Raw genomic sequence first — 25767 nt, 5'->3', positions numbered from 1 at the left:
CGGTGAAAATTGTCGGCACAATGATTCGTCGCGCTTACTACAATAAAAATCCACTTTGAATTCGCACGTGCTTGGACTATCAACGATCAAAACGAAACCGTGAACTATTTTGACTACAGGAAAAAAACTCAATATATTGAAGAGTACTCGGCTTTATATTACAACAATTACGTTCTATCACATGACGGTTCGTAAAAATTTTCAAACAAAAAAACGTGAAAGGTGTTGCTCGAATAAGTTTAGAGCATTTTTGTTGGTATACACATAAATACAATTCCTACAGAAAAATTATAAATCTATTTTACAACTATCAACAGTGATCAGGTAAAGGAATCTCTGCACTAACACAAATTTGTCGCCTCTAGAAAAACGGTTACTTGCAGGTAAAATTAATACTTTCGCGAATTGATTTGTGTTAGTTCTCTCTTACATTGACAAATGAAAACACATAATCTATTTGGCTTGACAAGAGAAATATCGATAAGGCACCAAAAATTTAAATATCACATATGTACCTATTTCCTTGAAATCTGCAACGTTTACCCGATCACCTTTCAAATGTGTGAATATATTATATAAAAATATTGTTATTCCATATGGTGATAATTAAAAAAAAAACACGCTGTAGGCGATAAACTGTAAACGTCGGACGTCGAGTAAGCCATTTGCCATTTGCAATCAAATATGTGATTGACGAAACAGACAGCAAATGATACTCCAACGCCTGCGTAACTTCTTTTAATGATCACTGTATTTGACTTGAGCTTAACGTATAGATTATGACTTACGAGGAAACAAAGGCTCATTTTTCAAAACTTTAACAGGAGTGTTCAAACTACTAGAAGCTTGATCAGGCGGGGGTGCAGGATCGGTGGTTAGGTTCGTTCCGTCGATACACAAATCATCATCTAGCAGCTCGGTAAAATCTATCACGGGAGGATCATCTTGATTCTCTGCAGCGCCTTCTATTGCGGTATGCGACTTAGAGGGAAATGCAGCATCATTGAACGTGTCGTTTTCGGAAAATAACTAAAAAGTCACAATGATAATGTCTGGGGGCCAATTAAATCAATTTATAATTAATTATACCCCAAGTAAGGTATTTGCATCGAAGTTATTGCAGCCGTTGAGGATATCTTTCAGTTGCTCTAGTTCATTTTTAGTACTGTCTACATGCAGGTCCAAGTCGTTTCTGAAATAATTATTAGTACCCAATGTACTAACGTCATGAGCTTACATTAATAATACGTCGGTTGTTGTGAAAATTAAAGCTATAACGAGCACCAATAAAAATTCAAGCTTTTCTGCCTAAAAACGCCTAATCTATATTTGCGATTTGTAGCGGTAAGTATGTACAGGGTGTCCCAAATTCAACTATCTCGAAAACAAACTCGAAACCGAAACGAATAACTAGGAAAATCGCAAACTGAAATATTTATAAGTATTCAAATATGTACTTTTCGCCTATTCAAACCGAATCTGCATCGTACCTTTTAGGGTTCTCGAAATTACGCTGAGCCTCGAATTTGGACCATCGTGTACAGGGTCACTGAAATTCAACGCCCCCATCCATTCACGCCAGACACGTCAGATAAAACGAATACTATTTAAATTTAGCCATCAATTAATGCGACAAGAGCAGTAGGCATGAAACTACCTTTACAATGTGCGGGTCATCTTGTGTGTTGTTACAACATTCATTTTTTTCTTCAGAACTTTAAAATTATATATTATCTACTGAGACGATTAAAATTACTAAAATTCATCAATTGGGAAACTGTAAACGCAAAACTATAACTTGAAGATGGGAAAGTGAACAAGTACGTTCAATGATGGCAATATAAAGTCTAAAAACAATTAATTTTGAGATTATACACCCAAAATTCTTTAAAGCTTAAAGTGAATTATTAAATGAGTTTCAGCTTGACTGATTGCAAATTTTTTTGAAAAATAGAAAGATTTATTGGCATATAAAATTACCCTGTTGAAATCTTAATAGATGGTTGCTTTCTAGCCACTTGCATTGCTGCAGGAGTCGAGACGCTTGTGGTTGATTTCCCTGTCTTTATGTTACTACCATTCCCGTGACTTCTTCCACCGGAAACATTCGTGGCAACATTAGACGGCAGCGGACTCATGTGACTTCCAATGAGTGTGTCGCGGGTGTACGGGTTTAAAAACACTTTTTCAGTAGGATTTACATTCCTTTCCAGAGTATTCATTAATTCCTCTTCATTTCCAGACATTTCATCCATAGCATCTTCAATATTCTGAAAAAAAAGTGTTTACTTAAGACCAGTGACTCAGAATTACTGCCAACCACAAATTCGGGTTTGTCCCAGAAATCTGAATTATTAGTCAATAGTGGTTGCTGCTTTGCGGTAATTAAATCATTCTGAATGGCGGCAGGAATTGGTGACGGTGCAGTTTGACAGGCTGTGTCTTGGCTTATTTGACAACGAGGTGTAACCGGGCTGTCAATCTATAATTTCCCATTTTTGCAGATTAAATAGTTGTCTTAAAAACGATCATAGGCACGTATACCCAACGGAAAAACACAAACGTGATAATAAAACTATTCTACATGATACAATCACAAAAATATAATTCGTACCTTATTTTTCATTCCCAAATCAGACGCATCTGCATCCTTAACGTTTTCCACAACAAATTAATATAATTTTATCGAACTAAATGAAGTAGAAAAGTGATTAAAACTTACCAAAGGTATATCTTCTTCACCTTCAATAACCGAAGCTTCCTCTAAGAGTTGTTCAGGAGAAAGTTCATATTCTGTATCCAGTTCATGAATTGTTGGCCCACTTTCGCTGTGCTGACGGTTGTTCTTTTTAGACTTGTTCTTTTTTACAGGAGTTTCAGGAAGCATCAAAGGCATGCATCTTTTAACACCTACTCCCACTCTTGGAGTCGTGGCAGGTGTTACCAATGTCGCCAAGAACTGAATGAGCTGTAAATAATGAGTTTATGATCATATGCAAGGTTTATCGAGTTTAATTAAACTATCACCTTGTTCACGATCTGCTGCTGTTTAACATGCTTTTGGCGAAGTATCGCCAGTTCTCTCCACAAAACTGCATTTTCTTGCCTCATTGCTGATAACTGAGAATCCACACTAGTTTGCCTACCTCGAAGCTGTTTAACATCCGTCAAAACTTTGGTTAAATCATCTGTGCTTACAACTCCTGGTTCTTCATGAGGTTTGGATATTTTTGCCTAATGATTTTTTTTCACATTTCATATGATATCGGAAAAGACAATTTTAAGATATTATGTAGAAATTATGGCCAAGTAATTACAAACATCTACACCGAAAAAAAATCGTTTTTAAATATTATTTAAAATCATAAATAGGTTTGACATTTTTCCATTTTCATTCTTCAGTTCAATTCATTAATCTTTATTCAAAATACATAAGCCCACAAACATTTCCACACGTCAAGAGGGTGAATAGCCGTAGTAAAATATTTCTGAACATTAAAACGTAATTCACAAATCATGCACATAATATATGTAAAGGGTGAGCCATTGTATGGGTTTCTTTTTGAGATTACTATCAAAACTACATTATTGAATATTTTTAAACAATTGTTGCTTTATTCAATAAGAAACATCCTTCGATTATTTAAGGAAAACCATTTAAATTAAACGCCCGCCACGGTTGGCTTGACGCTAGCCCATTCTTGTCACCCAAATTTGCAGTACATTTTCGATAGTTTACGATTTTATTTCACGAAAAAGTCGAGTCATGTTTCCTTTAAATTCGTTAATTGTTTGAGGACCATTGGTCTAAAAAACTCCTTAACGTGTCGCCATAAAAAGTAGTCCAGTGAAACCAAATCGCAGCTCTGCAATGGCTAATTAATGTTTCCAAACCAATAAATCACACGGTTACCGAAATTGGTATGCAAAATATCGATTACTTCTCTGCTTGTATGACACGTTGCTTCAACTCGCTGGAAACAAATTTCATTCATGTCCAAATCGACTAATTGCGACCAAAAAAATTAGTTACCATGCCTCTGTAGCACACTCCACTTACCGTATCTTCAAAGAACTACGGACCAATGATACTCTCACTCCAAACAGATAGTATTTCCGGATATATTGGCTTCTCTATGATTACGTGTGAATTTTAGGAACTATAATCCACAGTTTTTCAGGTTCTTCGGTTTTCACGCACATTTTGGGCATTAACGGCGATTTTTTTGATAGATTTGGCTATCCACGAGCAAGCTATTTTCATGAATTTCCTTGCACAGTTTAAGAAATTAATTTAAAAAGAAACACGCAAATGGACGTCGGCGCCTGGTATAAGAAACTTCATAAAAAAGGCGAAGACTTTCGGGCGGTTATTTAACTGAGATAATTTTTCCTAAATAATCGGAAAGTATACTTCATTGAATAAAGGAACAATTATTTCAACTTCGCCAATTTTTCAAACTTCAATAAGAAACAAATAAATGTCCCACCCTTTATATTACAAACAAAAAACACGATATAGTTCTAAAAGAAGTTATGTTGCACTAGGATCTGTACAAGTGTATTTTTAAATCTGTCAAGAAGAATTCTCCGGTAGAACGTTAAAAACTTTGTCATCATAGTTGTTCCTCTCCCTACTAGTGTAAGATATGCTACTAGTAGCATAAGTTAGCGATTATTTGTCAGTAACAATGGTTCCTTGCGTGAAAATCGACCAATTAACTAAAAATCATTAATCTTCCATTTGATAGTTGATGAAGAAATCGCACGTTATAACAAGAGCTTTCTCTGAACATTCTCTGTCACATGGTGTCAATATTCTTACTAGTTTTTGAAGATTTTTTTTGTCATGAAACATTCTCGTCGGCACGAAATATTTTTATATGGTTTAAAGCATGAAACGCCATGTTTTTTGAACATTTTAAGTGATTTGAATTGTTTTTACAAGACTACATTGACTAAATTGGTGAATTACCGTACCTACAGCATTGTCAGACATTTTGTTTCTATCCATAGTATAATACCACTAATTACAGAAATACAGATTTGAAACTTTATGCTGACTCTTATAGCCTTAAGAAGCAAAAATGATTGATAACAATTAGCATATGAATAACAAAAATAATAATTATTGAAAATGCAGAAAGGGTGGTTTATAATTAGTTGGCCACAATTGTAAACACCAAGTACCTTGCGTTTAATTTCACACAGCTTTTCAGGTTTTCCCTTTTGAAAACAAGGATGATAAAATTGATAGGTTTGGTCATCCTTGTCAGGTCTGGTACAAACCACACTTGGATTACCAAGTATGTTGTTAGTAATCTTATGGAATCCATCTAAATGTAATAAAATGAATTGCATTTCAAATTTAAAAACCTTCAGATGTTGTTAAATAGCTATTTTAAGGATATAGAGCACACTTACATAAATTTAGTTGCCTCACAAAACTGCTCATATTGTTGTGTTTATAATACAGGGGTAACAATTCATACCAAAATTGAGTCTGATTCTGAATACTGAATGTATTCCCTGCCTGTGGAATATATATTTATTAGAATATTAAATTTTTTATTACTTACTGTTAAACAAGGTTTGGATTTGATATACAAGACAGGGACTGTTATTAATCATTTTGTTACTGAGAATGCTTAAAAATGTAAAAAAATATGGAGAACAGAGAATAATTGAATCAATATTCTGTTAACTGATTAGTTGCAATTATGCCTTGTTTTAAGTCACATTTTTTCATTAAAGGGGGAATTGTTGATTTTTCCCCATTTCTCCAGCTCTTGCTTAATTAGTTTTAAGACAGGTTTCGCGATGGGTGTATGAAAATCTGAAATCAAAACCAACTTCCTAATGCCGATTTACAGTACACTGAAAGTCCATAAAATGACAACTTTTCCCTTTCAACAGATTTTGTTACTTTCAGCCTTTCAAAGATTGCAATATTTTATTGCCTGAAACAAAAGTCATTTGAAAATAAGACATTGCGTTTCTTCACTACATCAAACAAAAATTTGTATAACAGAGTGTTACATATGGGCACATCCATATTAAGGCCAGATTTTTTCTTAATTTATACTAAATTGTCCAGTTTTCTAATAATTAATGTAAATAAAATAGAGATCAAATTCAAATGATGCTTTAGTATAATAGTCAAAAGGAACTGGCGTAAAATGTCAAAATATGTAATACTGCTAAGTCCATTCCATACTTAACTAGAGTTTTCGTTTACGTATATCGTGATATGCAAGTTTTCCACAGTGCTGCCTTAAAGATAAATAGCTCTTAACTATTCTTTCCTTAGGGTGTTTGCTGGGGAAAAGGGCATGAAATCGCCAATTGAAACAACTTGTATTTTAAATATCTTGCCAGAATGTTGGCAATTACCTCGTTCCAGCAGATCAGATGATCCGTGTTTGGATCGTTGACCATTTTCCATAATTTGCCTAAAAATCCTGGAATATTTGCAACTTCTTGATAAGGGTGCATATTTTCTCGAGTTTGATCTTTGATCAAATCACGTTTGTCGTATTTTATAGTCGTAATGATTAAATTTAACGTACATAAAACGAATAGAAAATACACCTAAATTGTTCAATTCTGAACTAACTTTTATTTATTTTTACCTATTGGAAAATTGAAAATTTTCAATACAAATTTATTTGCTTTGACATCCAGTAGACAAGGCGGTCATCTGTCATTGGAATGGATGGAAATTAAGGAAGACAAAAAGTCATCAAGTATACACAAATATTTTATTGATACCTAAGACTGGACACACGGCAACGTTGCTATCACCGCGTAGTGACGATACCTTTCACGTACCTCTAAATCTTCAGAATAAAACTGATATTAATATGCCACACCATATATCTAGTACATAAAAATTCATTACCGTAAAAAAATATCTATTACAATCAAAGTCACATCACAATGTAGATTATTACTAGTACTAATTTATGAATTAGAATATACTTAGAAAAATATGTGGAGATGTTTTTAATAACTCCTTACTTACATCTGTCTATTCTTTTTAAAGCAAATGCTCTTTCAAATTATCAATTCAAAATTATGCACATACATTCACCTTTTAAGAACGAAATTTTCGCAATTTTCACATAATGCTTGATTTATTTAAGCCTGTCCTTTTGATTTTAATCCCAACTATTAATCTTAGATGGTATTAAAAACTTAGACTTGATTGTATATCTAATCTTAATATGTTATGTTTAAATCGAAGTTTGAGCTTTAAGTTTGATGTATTATTGTTTACTGGTGACCATTAAGTATTTTGAAATGGTTAGACCATGGCATTGACTTCATTTGAACTTGTTGAGCTTAAAAGTGAAAAATGATTAAATTGTGTATTTACACTTTCATCACTCTGTTTCACTTAATATTTGAAAATTAACTTTTCTCCCAAAGAAAAAAAAATTAATGTTATCATGTACTTATAAAATTACATCTTTGAAAACTGTAAAAAGTGCAAAAGTAAATATCACAGAATTTGCAAAATTACAACAGATTTAGCATAACTGTTGGCTGGAAGATTATAACCTATCGTCCATCTCAAAAGCTTTGATTGGTCCCTATCATTTTTTAAATCAATCAGATTTAATGATAGGGGCCAATTTAACAGATTTTTATTTCTAAAAACCCTTTATATTAGCTGAACATGTTGTAATTGACAGTGTCCTTATTTTCCTAAACAGACTGCAAAATGAAAAATCCTTTATTCCAAAATTCACCAATGTCAGCACTAGAGATACCTACTAATATCTATATTTATCATTAAACTAATGGTATTTTTACCCGAAGTTTACATGTGTCTTACCATGTAGAAATATGGCAAATTTTGGAACTTAAAGAAACTTACATTAAGTCTATGTACCATAAGTACTCATAACAAAATTAAAAAAATATTTTGCACATACCACTCCAAGTATATCTCATATATCAATCCTTGGTCTATACTGTAAAGTTAAAGGTGGGTTCTGAAATCTCCAACGTGTAACATAAACAAACTTAAGAGTATGATCTTTTCCTAATAGCTCATCATTACAGAGAATATCAATATCTTTGTATTTATCCATTCCATTAAGCACTTTCATAGCAACAAACTTCTTCAAATGCAGTATTGTTGCTTGAGCAGAACATCTTATGAAACGCCTCTTCAATGTTTTCAGACTGAAGCTAATGCATTCCAAACATACATTAACTTGTTCATCTTGTCTATGATAGTCAGATTCTGCATGAGGATCTAGTTCATGTTCCATATTATTATCTCCACTTGTAGGGGGTATATCTTTTGGATTTGGAAGTCTTCTAATTTTATAAAACTGCTTTTCACTCTCTAGCTCATCTGTACAACAACAAATTAATTGGGAATTGTGTCTTGGACTAAACTTGAATAACTCACTTTTTTGCATGTCAGGCACAAGTTTATATACAATATCCTGCATGGTCCTATCAAAGCTAATATATTGCAACGGATGTGACTGATGAATAACTATTTTACATGTTGGACAAGTGTTGTTTTCTTCCAAATGCTTTACTAAACAACTTTTGCAAACTAAAAGAATGATTTCGTCTCAAATAAAGTAGTTTCACAGGTACCCCAAATACTTACAGGTATGTAAACATTCTGTCACAGTTGTGGCATCTATTAAGTAACCCTTACAAATCTTACAACTTATATGGTTATTTAACGTCTTTAACTTTATTTTCCTTTCCATTATCATAATTTCCACAAAAACATAATTAATGTATATATATACTAATAATTTCCAAGAGTTAATAAAAAAAATAAAATATTTACTAACCTTATTTTGGATATGCCAAAATCGATTGACACAGCGGACGGCGACATCTGGAATCTGATATGAAAATAATGCAAGAATAAAGATACACAAGGTGCAATATTGCAGCGTCATTTTCCTAACCATTTTTTAATCTTTTTCAATGTTTAAGCCAATATATTTAGGGAAGCTTTGCAACAAAGTTGATTGAAATAAAAATTATAATTTAAAATTTTAATTGATGTTGCACTCTTAGTTTAAGTGAACTACACAAAACATTGCAATATAACCTTCTTTTCATTCATTCCGTTTCAAGATTTGGAGAAAGTAAATATATGGGCTATGAGTTATGACAAACTTTTGACAGATTGCATATGTCATCAATGGCATTTTGTTTATTTTCCTTCTTTGTCAAAAAAAGGTTAAAAAATAATAAGGTTATATTTAAACAAAAATTTTTAAAGTCACAATGCAATGAAATGATTTATTAAACTGTTATTTTATCCATTGCATAACAGATACTGTTGTAAATTAAATACACCATGGCTAACCATTTAAAAAGCCACTCACTGAATACTATGGTTAATTTGAAACCTGCTACTGGTACGTGTTTAGAAAGTTTAGAATAAAGGGGTCTGTTAAAAATCTGTCTAAACTACCTTAAACCTCAATATTATCAGCATTCAAACTTACTTTGAATTGTTTCCTTTCAGGCTCAAACAACTGTTTAATTAAAATGCCAGAGGTTTTGCCCAATACCTCAAAACCAATGCACATAAGAAGGTTGGAAAATGCATTGAACACTGGGCCATTTTTGGACACATTTCAAAATCAAGAACCTGGCAGTGACAGTGAAGGTAGTGATGATGATTACTCAGAGTCGATAGACAATCTTTCTAAAGAAGAGCCACATTCGGCAAAGGATTACTATAATTTTGAGAATGTTACTTCAAGTCGTAAATGGCTGGCTAACATCCTTTCAGAGAATATTGACATGGGCCCTGCAGATGCTCCTTATAAATGTTTATTGAAAATGCATGCCTATCAGAAGAAAATAAGGAAAAATAAAGTAGTAAGCACTTAATTTGGTGTACATAAAAGAAGTAGTAGATTATATATATATATATATGTATATATATTTCTAGAATTTTGATCATTCCATGTACTATGGTGCAGGCCTTATAAGCAAAGAGGATCACTATCCAGAAATTGAAAAGGAAATACCAATCAGCATGAGAAGAATTGGCTTGCTCAACCTCAAAGATGACATAGAATCTCCTCTTTATGACCCAGATATTTTAGATGACATATCTGTAGTAAGTATGACAAAAATATTTCAATGCTTACTAAAATAATTAAATATTTTAGGATGAACCATGTTTAGACTTAAGTCTTGAAAATGGTATTAGTGAATATCCAAATTTAGATGCAGATTTCGAAGATAATAATGCTAACACAGATTATATTCATCCAAATATATCTAGTCAATCAATTCCTGCACCTCCTCTAATGAGCACTCACTTACACGGCTCTTCAAAGAAGAAAGCCAAGAAGTTTAAAGATGAAGAGTCAAAGAGAAAATGGGAGGAACTGATGACATCAAAGCGAAGAAAACTATTCATTAGCATTGCCAAGAAGGAGATTGGCAAGCAACATAGAGCTAAAACTAATAAACACAAAGAAATGCTTCTGCAGTGCAAAAGGGTTGCTTCCCACTGTGCAAAATATGCAAGACAAAAAGCTTTACAATCTGCAAGAGTGGTAAAGGAGCAGCAATGGAGGATGAAAAGATTAGCAAGGGAGAATATAGCTTATTGGAAGAGATCACGACGTTTTGACAGAGAAGTTAAAAAAAGGTTGGAAAAAGAGGCGGAAGAGCAGAGAAAAATTGACCATGAACTAATAGAAGCCAAAAGGCAGCAAAGAAAGCTCAATTTTTTAATAACCCAAACTGAACTTTATGCTCATTTTATGTCACGAAAACTAGGCACTATGTCCACAGAGGAACAGTTGAGAATCTTAAGCCAATTGGATGAAGAAAAGTCAACAAAACTCTTAGGAGATGATTATGATTCAGAAATAATGAAGGAAAAGGCTAAACGTAATGCCCAAGAAGCATTTCAGAGTGAAAAAGCCAGAACACGTAATTTCGATCAGCAGGCAAATTCATGCCTTACAGAAGTCAAACATATAGATGGAGAACAACCTCAACCAATCATGTTTAAGGGCCTACTCAAAGGGTACCAGTTAAAAGGAATGAACTGGTTGGCCAACTTGTATTCACAAGGCATCAGTGGTATTTTGGCTGATGAGATGGGGCTGGGTAAAACAGTCCAGAGCATTGCTTTTTTGTGTCATATTGCTGAGAAATATTGTAAGTATTTTGGGAGGGCCCACTAAATAACTTTAAATTATTGAATTTATAATTTTCACTGATTAAAAGTTGATACAAAAAAAGTGCTTTGTAATCAGAAGTGACCAAATTTTAATTGATTTAAATTATTATTTATATCATTATATGTGTACATATAGTCAAGAGAAAAATTAAATAATTGAAGTCAAAAATTAATTTGCTATATCTGAACCCGTTCATAACATTTAGTTCCTGCTTTTAATGGCAGCAAAGAGGGATAATTAAACTATCATTACTTTTTCAGCTGTGTGGGGCCCTTTTCTAATAATCTCCCCAGCTTCCACGTTACACAATTGGCAACAGGAAATAGCGAAATTCGTCCCAGAATTTAAAGTAGTCCCCTACTGGGGAAACCCTAATGAGAGGAAAATACTAAGACAGTTTTGGGATCAAAAAGATATTTACACCAAAGACGCTAGTTTTCACATTGTAATAACTTCATATCAGGTGCCCTACAATGGATTTTTCTTTAACTTGCCAATAACCCTTAATTTTTTTAGATTGTAATAACAGATATAAAATATTTTAATAGAATAAAATGGCAATACATGATCTTAGACGAAGCTCAGGCGATAAAAAGCACAAATTCCATGCGATGGAAAACACTTCTAGGATTTAGTTGCAGGAATAGATTGCTGCTAAGTGGTACTCCAATTCAGAATAGTATGGCAGAACTGTGGGCTTTGCTTCATTTCATTATGCCCACACTTTTTGATTCTCACGATGAATTTAATGAGTGGTTTTCCAAGGATATTGAAAGCCACGCCGAGAATAAGACTGGCATCGACGAAAGTAAGTTTGAATAGCTTTTTTTTTATTTCTAAAATAATTTTAATGTATTCTAGAACATCTTTCAAGACTGCATATGATATTGAAACCTTTCATGTTAAGGAGAATCAAAAAGGACGTCGAAAATGAACTGTCGGATAAAATTGAAGTAATGGTGTATTGTCCGCTAACGACAAGGCAGAATTTGTTATATTTGGCTCTTAAGCAAAAAATAAAAATCGAAGATTTATTGCACTATTCGGTTGGAGGAGGAGATTCTCATAATGTAGATAAAAATTTCACGTCGAATCTCATGAATCTGGTTATGCAATTTAGGAAGGTAATTGAATTACGTGGTATAACTTAAGAATTTTATCCGCTTTGGTATCACATGGTTGTGGTAAATCGGAATTAATTGTTTATAGTGGAAATCTGATTGAATTTTTTGTTGTCATATCAGAGAGTTCTGTTTTAAAGATCCGATAAATCGTTTCTTATACTCTCCATTATCAAGTTGGAATTGGTGTTAATCGTTTTTGAAATAATACGTTTGTTGATTTCAAAATCTCATAATATACAACTTTGCAGGTTTGTAACCACCCTGAGCTCTTTGAAAGAAGGGACGCCAAGTCACCAATAAGAGTCCAACCTGTAGTATACAACATCCCTTATTTAGTATATGACACGAACATCAGACAAGAACAGTTTTTAAAGATAAATAAACATCTGCCTTTCACACCGCAATACATTTCAAATGGTCGCAACTCCCATAACTCTTTGTTTACCTTTCTAAATTACCTTGACATATCTGCAGAGGAGTTATTTAAGATTTTGGTAGGCAATGTAATTGCCAGATGGAAAAATTACTTTGACCACGAAAAGCGAGAACAATATTTGTACAATAGAAAAATGTGGCAACATAGATCGAGTCCTGTTCTGAACTTTAAGCAAGAAATTAAGCTAAGCAATGCCCAAATTCAGAGCAGTCCTGTGTTGAGTGACATGATGTTTGTGCGAAGCATGGAAGCAAACCGAGTGGTGTACACTCTTCAAGATCACACCTATCATTCAATGCCAGAGACCGTCGAGCATCGAAATATAAGGCTTAAAACAAAGAAAGTAATAGATGAAGAAATTGTTCACTTGGAAAACGATAAAATTACTATTCCCCACACTGAGTTTCCCCATATTAAGAGGCCTTCTCGAGTGTTTCCTTGCGACAAGACTGAAATTCCTTCGTATTTATTTTTTTCAATGCCAAAGGTATTTGTGACATATTAACCTATTTTAAATAATGATGTGTAACGATCTGTTTCAGTGTTCAGCGGCGTCAATTAGCACCTATTGTTACTCGAGGAGGGCAGCCTGGAACTTACAGAGACATATTGACGATTACAGTTACAACTCTTTGAACTCTTATTGGTCAGAAGTGACAGGAAATAATCTGGCACCCAATTTAATTGATGTGCTGCGTCCGAACTCCTCAAATTGTTTAGCAAATATTACTCCCGCCAATGGATGGTCAAATATTGCTATTCCTGACAAGGAAAGCTTAGTGACTGACTCCGGAAAGCTCTTTGTTTTAGATGGATTGTTAAAGAAACTGAAAGAAGAAGGGCATAGAGTGCTTATTTATTCGCAGATGACCAAGATGATCGACCTATTAGAGGTGAATTATATTTTTATTTCAAAAATAGTAGATATTATTTTGTACTAATAGGTTTATTAAGCTTCTTACATTCATACATAAATAATATTTACCAAAAAAATGTATTAGTCTTTTAATATTTGAAAAATACACTTTATTAGAGTTACGTTACTTAGATCCGAATTTAATACAATGTTGGTAACTTTCAAATGATAAAAAAAAACTACAGACTATGTGATACTTCTGTAATTGCCAAAATTTAAGAAAAATCACTTTCTGTTATCCTAAACTTTAAACTCATTAATATAAGTTAAGGATGCATTTGCAATTTTAATCCTTTAATTTATTGGTTCTATAGTATTTTTTGGAAAATGTCCATAAATTGGTGGTACTATTCTCATGTTATATTAACGTATTCGATTTCAGGAATATATGTGGCATAGGCATCACAAATATATGAGACTGGATGGTTCGTCAAAAATATCAGAACGTAGAGACATGGTAGCGGATTTTCAGGCAAGGACAGATATATTTGTATTCCTACTGTCAACAAGAGCTGGGGGTCTTGGAATCAATTTGACAGCAGCTGATACGGTAAGTTGATGACTGGCAATTATCGTTTTGTTTAATGAATATGAAGCATAAGGAAAGCGAAATTTGTTTATTTACTTTACTTGACCAAATTTTCAATTTCGCATAGAGATGTCCCATCCATAGAAAAGTATCGATATTTGGTATCGATACGAATCGTTTTTCAAAGTACCAATACTCTTTCGATCGTGACTCTAGAAATTATAGATACCAGTGCACAATTACGAAATAATAAATAGCATTTGTACAGTCTAGGAAATACGAATTGACCATGACGTGACACATTATATCTCACTTGATGTCTGTTTGGACTGATTAATATAAATGAAAATTTCGAATAACATGGCCAATAAATATTTCTTAGAACTTACTACATGATAAAATGTGTTTATATACAAACTTATTAATGTATACATACGTATGCAGGATGCCTCGAATTTGTCTTTTATCTAGGAACAAACGTCGAAGTTGTAATTTAAGGTTATCGTAAAATAATGCAGAAATAAGCAATTTTATGTTTAACATTTAAAATTCCGCATGCGTCACAGCCAATCAAAAACATACTGAAGCTTGTTTTTGCTAAAAGCTAAAAGGTAAGGTATCCAAAGATACTCCAGAAAATCGCATCGTATCGTGCAACTAGTTTCGCAGTTGTAACTAAAAAAAGTTAAAGCTATGGATACTATGGTTCCATAGCTTTAACTTTTAAAGCTATGGACATCGTCGCCTTACACTTTATTGTCGTAGAATTATTGCCGCTATAAAATCAGATACTGCAATTTCGAACAGTGCTTATTTTTTACCATCAATGTTGTCTTCTTCCTACATATGAGAGTAATGCATTTATAACATAAAAATGTCTGTTTTTAATAAGTATTTATTTTCCATCCTGAGAGCCGGTAGCACAGCAATTAAGCATAATAATAATGATTCATTTAATATAATGCCTAATGCTAAGTAGCACTTCATTTAAAAAGAAAAACAATAAATCGGAGGAAGCGCTACAAAAAGTGAATGAATTTATTGTTCAGTTAACGGTGGATTTCGTGATGGTAGAGAAGAGTCCAGCTATAAATCTCCGGGACAAATGGGTGCTCAGGTATCTCCCGAGCCTGATGAGAACAATTCAAACAAAAAGAAAAACAGATTAAAATAGTAGCGATAACATTATTTGCATACCATGGTCCGGCTTTCGGATGGTTTTTGCCTCGAATTTCGTATTCCCCGCGACGCTACTTGTTAATGGACGGTCTGTGGCCGCGGAATGCTCTGACGTCGACCGATTGCCGTGGATTCGCTGAGAACTTTTCAACGTGATTCTCCCAGCATGTTTGTCGAAGTACGTGGACGCTGCATCCGTTATGCGACGACCTATACAAACTACACGACTGGTCATTAACCGAGCTTCAATGAAGCTCACATTGTTCGTTTCCATCTCAAAATCATTCCTACATCCCCGAATATTTCTATACCACTCTTCAAGACTTTCCCTTAATCTCTGATTGTTTTAAAACTGTACAATATTTTTTCTATCCGTGTGGTTTGTCATAATCGCCTGATTGGTGTTCTTATGAATTAAATCACCTATAGCGATCGATAATTTGTTATAAAGTCAATGCCGTTTGTTGTTGGTTATTTATTCACCTCAGGTTTAAATAATACAAAAATACGTGACATTATCAAAAAGGAGATATACATTCTTTTATCCCTGCTGTTGCAGAACACACCCATTAAGAAACTGTTCTGTGGGGTGAGTCAATTTTGTAAGTGCGTTCGTGGAATTGATGGTGAGAACTTTATTCACACTCTGTCATGCTCCGATAGAAAAGGCAATTCTGCATTTATTTGGCATATATGGAGCGGCATTGCATGACGCTTATTAAAAGAGAATGGCGCCAATCTATATAAAATGAAATAATTCTCTATGAATGCGCTTTAATTATGAGAATTAGTAAGAGCGAATCATGCCACCGGTTAACTAGCATTTTCCCAGTACGTAATTTCCCAACAACACATCTTTCTTAAAATTTAAGGCACCCCTAATGGATATGAAAGTTGATATTAACAGGTCATAAAGCAGCACGTGGAAAAGTAGCCGAAGGGTGGTTTTGTACGATAGGTGGTTGTACACGTGCAGGGCAGGAAATGACTGCCTGCATATTTCCGGATCTTTCATGTCGCAACATTCGACACTACCCTTATTAAGTACCGTAGCCACTTCACCTCTTATTTGGACAACAAGACTCGTTATCGAGATTTTCGGGGGTGGCACGATTTTAACTACCCTCCTTTAAAGTTTGAAGTAGCTGTATCGCGGTTCGATCACATATGCGAAGGTTACCAATTAAGAGCTTACGACACGATATATAGAATGTGGGGGCAATAGACGATTAGAATGAAAATAATTATAATGTAATGTCTTTCCAGCTAACTATGTTACTAAGTTATAACAGCAGAACGTGCTAGCAATGTTAAATGGGAGTATACGAGCTCCTGAATACGTTAAGCGCTAATATTCTGGGAACATATTGAATTTTAATATCACTACATGACTTACATGAGGTGACCGTGTGAAATTTCATTCTGTCACTCGCAAAATACTGGACGATGTATTAATGAACAATTAATTAATCCATAAAAATTGCATTATAACGAAAATATTCACGGTTTTATTTACTTTCGATGATCAAGTATCCATTGACTCGAATTAAAGTCGTTTCTGTTGTTCCAGGTGATATTCTACGACAGTGACTGGAATCCAACAGTAGACCAACAAGCAATGGACAGGGCTCATAGACTAGGTCAAACTAAACAAGTTACCGTGTATAGGCTGATATGTAAAGGGTCGATAGAGGAGCGCATATTGCAAAGAGCTAGAGAAAAAAGTGAGGTAATATGAAATGTTTACTTGCAACAAAATTTATTTTAAATTTTATGAAGTATCGAAGCCGCTTATATAATACCTAATATGCGAACATTGGGTCTAAATTATGTAACATTAATTAACTAACTCCCCGACAGTAAATGGTTTTCTCATTCAACATTATGTAAAATCCCCAGATACAAAAACTGGTAATAAGCGGAGGAAATTTCAAGCCCGATACTCTAAAGCCGAAAGAAGTGGTTTCTCTTCTCCTCGACGACGACGAATTAGTTCAAAAATGTACGTTCAGCTTTTTTCTACCTGGGAAGCAATACATTAATAATTAATTTGTTTTAGATCACCTAAAAGTCGAAAACAAGTCCACTGCAGAGGAAGCCAGGGACGATAAAAAGCGAAAATTAGCTTTTAAGGTAAAAGTGAATGGGCTACTGCATTTTATTCATATAATTTACCTTTTATAATGCTTAAAGAGTGTTTCTCACATTAACTTTTTCATCCAGACCATTCCGGCAGCGGATGCTAAGAGGGCTAGACTAGAACCCACGAGTATCATACAGGAAACCAATGAGGAACAACCGAATAGCCCTTCCAGTGAAATCGATCCTGATGGGCCAATCGAAGAACCGGATGTTGTGAATGACGATGATTCTCCCATTACAAATAGTAAGTGAAATTGCTCAAAACCGTGGAACTTAACTTTTTATTATTAAATTTTTACCCACTACTACATTAGAAAATATCCATAACACGTATCACACGAAAGTTAGAAAATTAGCAATATTTTTCAGCTGTACGTTATCGTGCTAAATAACTCTTAACGCACGAGCCGCAAACAAGGATGGCGATCAGGAAAATGTATTTAGAAACTTTATTGCAAGTTATGTGCAGCATTTGAGTTAAAAGCATCACTACTTCACAATTACACATAGATCTACTGTGCCAGATGCTTGCGCTAGTTTAATGGCTTCAGTGTCGGACTTCCGACGTGATGATACCGCGTTTGATTCTCGAACGTAGAAGAGTGAGACTTAATTTTTTGGCGACTATGATCAAAAAAACTTCATTGAACAAATATTTAATTCTCACTCTCACATGTTTCTATAGGATCCAATTTCCCATTCGGATAATTCATATTTTTTTATACATAATATATCAACATTCTTTTGGTCGTCGTTATACAGTGTATAATCATTAGATCTTTGTAGAATTGCTTTTGCACTCTTCCAGAATATACAGTATACAATGTGTACGGTTCAACAGTGAGGCCTAGACCTGCAGGAAGGGGTCATACAAAGAGAGGCAGACCTCGGGGTTCCCGTTCAAGGGTTACTGCAGGAATAGGACGCAATCATACCGCTATGAATGGTCCAACTGCTTCGGGGCTTTGTGGTGGTAAGTCCAAAAGTATTTCATTTTGGTTGTTTCCTCAGCTTTACTCGGTTTTGTTTCGTCGTTTTTCTCTTTTGATGCACGTTTTAATAATTTTATGACATATTCGGTTTCTACTGGAATTTTTTTTGCACTTTTAGTTGTCCGGAATCTTGTTAAGAATACAAGATTTCGCTTAATGTTAAAATACCTGTCAAGTACTTCTACAGGGCAATTTCGAACGATTGCCTAATTTTATCTACGTATTCTACATTGAGAAGTAATCGTTGTTTGATATACGTATAGACTATATTCAAAGATTTTTTGTGAAATTTCTGGGAGATAAAATTTCATTAAAAAAGAGTGAATTCATTTCAAATTGATTGAGATATTGTTGGCATTGACAACCATAAAGAGCACCTATTTGACGATAAAAAGGCACTCAGTCCTCAAAACCACCTAAATAGAGAGTTAGATTTTACATAGACCTGGTATTTTTTTGAAGAATCGTCAAGTTTAGAATCGTTCAGAAACTCGAGCAGAAACGATTGAAGGACGGCAGTACGAAAAATCTGTATTTAAGAGCTTCATCAACAATTTGCATGAGATCATTAATTTGACAAAAGCAAAGGTTCTTGGAAAGGAATCAATTATGAATTGAACAAAGTTCACTCTCGAGGCCCTAGTATTAAGATACCCACTAATTTAACATTTAGCTCTCTTCAATACCGGAAAATGTAATTAGTCAAATTCTACAATCACATCGAAGACATTGGCAGGCCACCTAGCATACCTTTTCTCATGGAACATAACATAGTATGTGAAGCTATTTTGAATTTCAAAAGCTCTTCTGTGCCAGAAAATACCGTGCGGTGTAAATTAGTGATGCATGTATCTTAGAAACTATAAGAGATACAGAGGCGATTAAATGCAAAAAATAGAGAATTTTATATGAAACTCACATGCGGTTTAAAAACCGGTTATGAAAACAGCTTCTTTGACTCTTTTTTTGATTCGAAAATGCGATATGGCGTAGCGCTCTGTGGAAATTAAAGTGTTGCCATGCGAGTTTTTATTGCTTCATTATATACTACATTTCTTTGATACATTATATAACCGGTAATGGATTAAGTATGTTCCAAAAGGCTTTTTAAATTTTTGGCATATTTTAAATTGCTTTATTTTGAGGTTTTGTCAAATTGTGCACAAAGCTGTCCATTTTGATGTGTCACACATTTTTATGATTTTATGGTGCTTCAAGATGTGACGTCATTTTTTAAATGACAGAAATTTAGTAATATACTTATCTTTAGAAAATTTCGACATTAGCGTCTTGAGCAATTATAGTTAAGCTGACTCTGCTTGTCAGTTTGCCGTTTAAGACGCTGACAAATGAGAAATGATTTCCAATTTGATTATTTTATTAATTTACAAAGGTTTGTTTGTATGTTTTCACCTTTGTAAATAATATGCTTTTTAATGTAAGGTGGCAGAATGTTTGGGTCGTTGAATGACATTGACGTCGTGTTTCGAACCACGACGCTGCCACAAACATGGATCTTATATCACATAAAGTTGTTTTAAATCATCGATATGTTCTAGGACTTTGTCAAGTAGCACTGAGTATTGCGTTACTTTACGAACGTGCTGTATGAAATTGAGTACTGTTGCAGAGAAAACTGCCCGCAATTTAAGTAAAATTAGTCGAAAACCTACGATTTCTGTATAATACTAGGTATTTTCATGTTTGAAGTAGGGTTCTCAGTTAAATGAAGCGAAAGAAAAAGGTACTGGCATAACTGGTTTTATGTTAGTTCAGGTTATGATAGTTTCAGATTAAAAAAATACATTAACTAACCTGAACTAAATGTATTAATATATTAATTTATTATAATAACCGATTTGAAAAGTCGCATGGTGACACTAAATAACAAATTTCATGTGCGTACTTAAGGTTTTGTCGCGATTAGAGAACGAGTACTTAGTTATTCAAAAGTAGGTAGTTGGGCAAGTGTGGGGCGTATGAGACCCTAAAACTACCTTGATTGTATTTTAAGAAAGGAAAAGGACTAAAAAGCGAGGGCATCCGACCCAAATCGGGCCAGAAGGCGGCGGCAACTCTTCCCGGCATCTGGCGGATATCCTTCAGGAAATCTATTCAAAGGTGGTTCTAAAAGGTGGCCGTTTTTTGCGCAGGTACTTTACGGCAACTGGCACTCATTTGCTTAGAAAAAATGGCCCAAAAAACTCCCGATTCGGGCGCCTTCCGAGACCCGGAAGCACAATTTTAGCTCAGGACCTAGTTTTGAATATAGAAAATGACAGCCAAAACATATGGTTCCGTTTAAAGAATTTTTTTTCCTGTTGTGTTCAAAATTGCGCTGTGCACGAAGATGAACTCATTGCTAGTTTGGACAAGTTTTAAGATGTCAGCGTGAATAATATTTTATATATATATAAAAAAATTTAAAAAAATGTTCACGGGTTTTGAGCTAAATTGGACCGAAAAATCGTGTGGCGGCATCTGATAAATAAGCCAAAATTCCAATCCCAGACTGTAACGTAGCGTGGCGTACAAAAACTGATTTATTTATTTCAATTTGAACACGTATTGTTTTGTTTAAGTGTTAAATTTATTTTTCACATCTTCTTAACTCGGGCATCCTTGGATCAATCGGTCCTCAAGGTTTTTGTGCTCTCATTATTATTGACGGACATCTCGATTTTTGTATATCGCTTTAATTGTGGGTATTTCTCTGACGCCACTAAGTGCCTCGTCATCGGGTTTAAATGTTTTACCATCCTCCTGTTAGGATACATGAATAATTCATTAACATCGCTTTCTTCTGTTTATCGGAATTAATGCTGTAATTTTTAACCTAAAGTTGGTTTTTAACGCGCTAATACAATTAGTTTTAGTGCAAATGTTATTTTTTCTTCCCATAAGTCCGAAACAAAGTCTCCTGTGCATAATGACTTGCGAATTGTTCACAGATTTTTAACTGGCTTACCGATTTATCCTTGTTTTTTATTTGTAATTGACAGTGCTTGATGGCACATTAACATGGGAAAATTTGCTTTTACTCGTTATAAATGAGAGGAAGCCATGGGCGTTCGAGAAACGTTTTATAAAAGCTCATTTCTCTATAAGCGGGTTTTTGGGGGTAATTTGCGATTTTTCTAGCTCCGCTAAACTCCTTTGGAGAAACTCACGACTCGGCCTCTTCAGTATCATCCACGCAGTCATCTCCGAGGGGGGCGGGAGAAACTCCATTAGACATTACAGGTATTTCTGCAACTCCAAGTACCAGACGGGGTCCAGGACGACCTCGTCTGCGGCCTTCCGGTCCTGCGCATTCCGGTTCTAGGACCCCGAGGCCTCGCAAGCCTGCGCGGCCTTTACCTGTACCTTTGCCGACAGAACCTGCCATTACGTCTCAGTCCTCAACGGGGTACTCATTTTATGAATTCCCCGATGAATAGCGATAAGTTCTGATCGCTGAATAGATGATCTGATATTCATTCCTCAGTAGCTAAAAATCTCAATCTCAACTGGTGTTTTGTATAACAAAAAACTCTAATTAAAGAAATGTAAAATCTGGATAAGGACAATTGCTCCAGGTTCTCGAAATCTAACAGCGGCTTGGAATCGTTCAGTGTGACTCCCTATTTTTTTATTTGGATAAATTTTAAAATTATGCGACATAGATTAATGGAACCTGCCACAACTCACTCCATGAACTAAATGGTCGAATTTTCCATTGTTTAGAAAAGATTCCGAGAATCCGATTTAAGTGGTTCTCTTCGAAAAATATTGTGATTTGTACGTTCGTAAGGAGTAACTTTAAGTTCTCGCCTTGTAAAAAGTTCTGTATAAAATATTGGTACCTGAAGACTTTCGGAAGCACTATTTAAGTTCGTGTACGTGCCCCCTTCCTTTCTCTTGAGTATTTTTTAAAACACAATTGAAGACTATGTGTATATTGTAAGTTTGTTTGTACAGTATATCATAAGACTATTTAATTAGAAACATCGCAGAATTGTGGAATATTTTTAACATTTCTTCCTCCCGAAGACTGGCCCAGGGATATATCTTCAAATTAAATTATTTATTTGACAATATTTTTTTAGCAAGCAAAAGCGGGAAAAAATTAAATAAAACATCTACATAGAGATGAGAAAAATTACTCCGACTCGTAAAACTTAATTTTAAAGTGCGCAAATATCGAGAAACCTGTTTCATGAGGTAATTATTTTCGTAAATGTGACGTCACCTCCCATTTTTTAATAATAATCCAAATTTGTAATACCGCCCTTTGATAGAGTCTGTTAATCTATATGCCTAATGATGAGTTCTAACGTAACAAAATTTTTGAGAATTTTTTTCTTGTATCATTCACTTTGATAATGAAATTTTTTAGTTAAAAAATAACCCAAATTAACATCTGTATCAGTTCCACCTTACGTGATCACGTTTTATTGTTGCAGTGAATAATGCAGATTTTTTAAAATCTTGTTATACTTTTGTGCTAGCTTAAAACTCATTATTCTCCATGTAAAGTCATGTGTTCTTTCGAATGACACACAGTGAGATTGAGACGTGAAAAAGAACAGGGTGAAGTCATGTGCGAAAATAATAGCATTCACAAACGATGTTCTGTACATCAGAATCGGCGCATATAAATCTGAGAACTGAAATCTGAGAATTTTTTGCGTCTTTATACAGATTTTGTTAAATTTTAACATTTGCTTCTTCACTGTATATTTCTGTTTGTGGAACCAACGCAGCTTTCTACATTTTACTTAAGGAAGTCGAACAAGGAAAACTCACAGTCACTCGTTCATAAAATAGGCGTCATGAGAACAAATTAACAAAAACTTAATATACAATTTAGTCATTATTGTAATTGTATTTATTTTTATTAATTTTTATTTATTGAACGAGAACAGTGGTTTGTATAGTATCTGGTTGTGTTGTACTTTTTAATAACATTGTTTTACCGTAAGTGTTATTTTAGCTAATTATTTAAATGGATAATAAAAAAAAAAAAGATTTACTCGAGTTTTTTAATGCGTCTCCTCTTCTTCAGCATCTGCTCATTTCAGAGATTTTACAGAACTCTACTCTTACTTCAGTGCATTTAATGCATAAGTTTCTTTTATTTCAGATTTAAAACGACTCGAGAGTCTTTAGTCTCGAACAAATTTTATTTCCTTTTACGAACGAGTGCTGGAAACACTTTTTTATGGAAGGTGTGTGTTTGTGTGTGTCATCGCACCACTTGAGGTATTTCAGTTTAACGTATGTTGTTTTCAGTGTTCTATTTACAAAATATTCATCTTTTTCCAAAACCTATTCCGTTTCCATTCTGTAAGTACGCCAGTGAGCCGGCAAATTAATGGGTGGTTGCATTTGACGTAACTGCTCTAGAAAGGTAGCCCTACCCCGTTAAATGTCAAGTTTAAAGGGGTTAACACGTGAGCTCCTTCCTTGGTTTTATTCATTTATATTTACGTGAGGGTAATTTTTCGATATTTCCAAGTATCTCGGAACCCTCTTCCGCAAGCGCCTTCCCGGCATCTTCCCGGACAGATATTTTTTAAATGCTTGATAATTGCAACGCAGGACCGTATTCAGTTCGGATTGTTCGATGTTTTTTTAAGATTTTTAAAACGATTCCCTTGGAGACTTCGGTCAGGAACTGTCGTGATTTATATCGTACGTTTGGTTTGTGTCTGAAGCCGATCCTGGATGAATCCATTAAAATAGGATATCGATTAATAGCCCCCTCAGGACTCTTGAAAGTTCATAGCCTGAGCACTCGAGACAAGGCGTCAGACAACCTCGATTTCTAATTTTCCGTTTTGATTTTCAGTCTGGATTTTTTGAGAGGAAAAGCAAACACTGTTATCTGTTTCGTGCGCCAAATGACAATATTGTAGCTCAACGAAAAGAGCCTTAACAAGAGTCATATTGAGCTTTTTCACGGATTAAAGAAAATATTTAGCCGATTTTCCAGAATTAACACCTGGCCTGACCAAACTTTATTTGAATGAAACCAAACAGATAATACATTGAACAGGCTGGCTGATATATTTATATCTTACTTAGAAGAGGTCGAAACGGAGTGCGTGCCTCTAATTCGCTAAATATAAAACGCTCTCAAAACTCTCTCTTCTGTAAACATGAAATGTTAGTTACAAGGGAAACCGTACGAATGGAATTGCTTCCAGAATTTCCACTGACAAGGCTTCTTATGGATACGCGTTGCTGTGCGCTCCAGTTCGGTAATCCAACGTCCCGGTTAGTATCTACCTATGTGCCCAATAGTCAGTGTTAAAATTAGTGTCACTAGTGCATAGAGGCGACTGGTAATGACCAGCAGTGTCCCCAAAGGCCTGTGTAGCTCCAGAGGTGACGGCCCCAACCTTGAAATGGATACATACATTATTTTGGTATGTTTAAATTTAAACTTGCTGCTGACAGTCCAATCACGCTCGAGAGCTCTAACCTTAATGCTTTGTGTGATATTTTATATTTGAGTTTGTTTTTTTGTTTAATACAAATGCTAATGATACAATTGAGCATTGGAAGTGTCTTCCATGATGAATTCAGATTCCATTGACAAGTCGCTAACGACGAAAATGGTGCTAACACGATCGGTAAACACCATCTGCCGTTAACAGTCTGTGCAATCATGATTAAGTTTCGTTTTAATTCGTTGTAGTAACTTTCATATTTCGATATTTAAATTTATGTTTTTAACAACTCGCCAATATGACGACGGCCCCGTAATAGGCTCCAAAATGGGAGAATGAGCTCCCTAAAAAGTAGAGCATTCTGAGGAAGACAATAAGAATTTAAGCACGCTACTCGTACTTAGTACGTACAGGGTGGGCTTTTTAAGTCTCATCTGAGACCGGCGCGACGATGTACAGAAGCATATTTTGACTCTTCTATTCCCGAAATCATTCCAAGTATTTTTTCATTCACCTCATACAGAGTCTCTTATTATTGACTTTTATAAATTAACAAAATATTCATCGTTTGTTTTGAGAGGTAAAAATTTTATATAAAACACACGTCCCTAATTCGGTCCTGCGCACATGACAGCGATACTTTTTGAGGGATCTTGCGATTTATCAATTCAGAAGTGTTTTTTACACCTTTTTTGTTCTTAAAAAATAAGCGTTTGCTGCTGATTTTTTGCTCGCGACCGCTTAGAATGGATTTCTTCCTGTAAATTGTTTGGCGCATCAAGGAAAAAAGTCGTTTAGAGAATAAAAACAC

General features: G+C 34.6%; 4 protein-coding genes and 1 long non-coding RNA gene across 15 annotated transcripts in view; 2 read left to right on the top strand and 3 right to left on the bottom strand.

The window, feature by feature from the left end:
- Positions 1 to 136: 136 nt before the first annotated feature.
- Positions 137 to 6695, bottom strand: LOC136348478 (heat shock factor protein-like). Of its 6 annotated transcripts, none has more exons than XM_066299323.1 (11): positions 6394 to 6695; positions 6218 to 6318; positions 5425 to 5529; positions 5191 to 5336; positions 3028 to 3234; positions 2723 to 2968; positions 2615 to 2650; positions 2321 to 2482; positions 1981 to 2270; positions 1090 to 1219; positions 137 to 1029 (listed from the first exon to the last, which is right to left on the bottom strand). In XM_066299323.1, exons 3-11 carry the CDS (start codon positions 5453 to 5455, stop codon positions 778 to 780), a joined length of 1500 nt encoding a protein of 499 aa, XP_066155420.1. In that variant the 5' UTR covers positions 5456 to 5529; positions 6218 to 6318; positions 6394 to 6695; the 3' UTR covers positions 137 to 777. The 6 variants fall into 6 exon arrangements, with proteins under 6 accessions (XP_066155420.1, XP_066155419.1, XP_066155415.1 ...); XM_066299322.1 differs by having other exon boundaries at positions 5425 to 5533; positions 6223 to 6318; XM_066299318.1 differs by lacking the exon at positions 6218 to 6318 and having other exon boundaries at positions 5425 to 5533.
- A 52-nt stretch (positions 6696 to 6747) lies between these two features.
- LOC136348568 (polycomb group RING finger protein 3-like) lies at positions 6748 to 8867 on the bottom strand. Its single transcript, XM_066299489.1, has 3 exons — positions 8636 to 8867; positions 8426 to 8578; positions 6748 to 8368 (listed from the first exon to the last, which is right to left on the bottom strand). Exons 1-3 carry the CDS (start codon positions 8745 to 8747, stop codon positions 7956 to 7958), a joined length of 678 nt encoding a protein of 225 aa, XP_066155586.1. The 5' UTR covers positions 8748 to 8867; the 3' UTR covers positions 6748 to 7955.
- A 367-nt stretch (positions 8868 to 9234) lies between these two features.
- Ino80 (chromatin-remodeling ATPase INO80) lies at positions 9235 to 22342 on the top strand. 2 transcript variants are annotated; one of them, XM_066299481.1, is made up of 16 exons: positions 9235 to 9407; positions 9518 to 9876; positions 9950 to 10117; positions 10173 to 11178; positions 11462 to 11664; positions 11718 to 12009; positions 12063 to 12325; positions 12574 to 13248; positions 13304 to 13654; positions 14060 to 14227; positions 16956 to 17114; positions 17285 to 17387; positions 17445 to 17518; positions 17609 to 17771; positions 18336 to 18500; positions 21661 to 22342. In XM_066299481.1, the coding sequence occupies exons 1-16, from the start codon at positions 9347 to 9349 to the stop codon at positions 21957 to 21959; spliced, it is 4509 nt and encodes a 1502-aa protein (XP_066155578.1). In that variant the 5' UTR covers positions 9235 to 9346; the 3' UTR covers positions 21960 to 22342. The 2 variants fall into 2 exon arrangements, with proteins under 2 accessions (XP_066155578.1, XP_066155577.1); XM_066299480.1 differs by having other exon boundaries at positions 9950 to 10120.
- On the bottom strand, positions 14892 to 15830 carry LOC136348569 (uncharacterized). 2 transcript variants are annotated; one of them, XR_010733682.1, is made up of 3 exons: positions 15404 to 15562; positions 14944 to 15336; positions 14892 to 14906 (listed from the first exon to the last, which is right to left on the bottom strand). It is a non-coding gene; the product is annotated as an uncharacterized lncRNA (long non-coding RNA). The 2 variants fall into 2 exon arrangements; XR_010733683.1 differs by lacking the exon at positions 14892 to 14906 and having other exon boundaries at positions 15084 to 15336; positions 15404 to 15830.
- Positions 22343 to 24609: 2267 nt separating the features above from the next.
- LOC136348566 (neurogenic locus protein delta-like) overlaps positions 24610 to 25767 on the top strand; it is a 54879-nt gene continuing 53721 nt past the window's right edge. For 2 of the 4 annotated variants that reach the window (XM_066299482.1, XM_066299484.1), the window contains exon 1: positions 24610 to 24932. The gene's annotated coding sequence lies outside the window, so the exon portion shown is untranslated. The remainder of the gene's footprint in view (positions 24933 to 25767) is intronic. The other 2 variants (XM_066299485.1, XM_066299483.1) reach the window with 2 other exon arrangements.

This window comes from Euwallacea fornicatus, chromosome 33 (assembly GCF_040115645.1).
Source record: "Euwallacea fornicatus isolate EFF26 chromosome 33, ASM4011564v1, whole genome shotgun sequence".
Lineage (NCBI taxonomy): Eukaryota > Metazoa > Arthropoda > Insecta > Coleoptera > Curculionidae > Euwallacea > Euwallacea fornicatus.
This window is presented reverse-complemented; position numbering and strand designations above follow the sequence as displayed.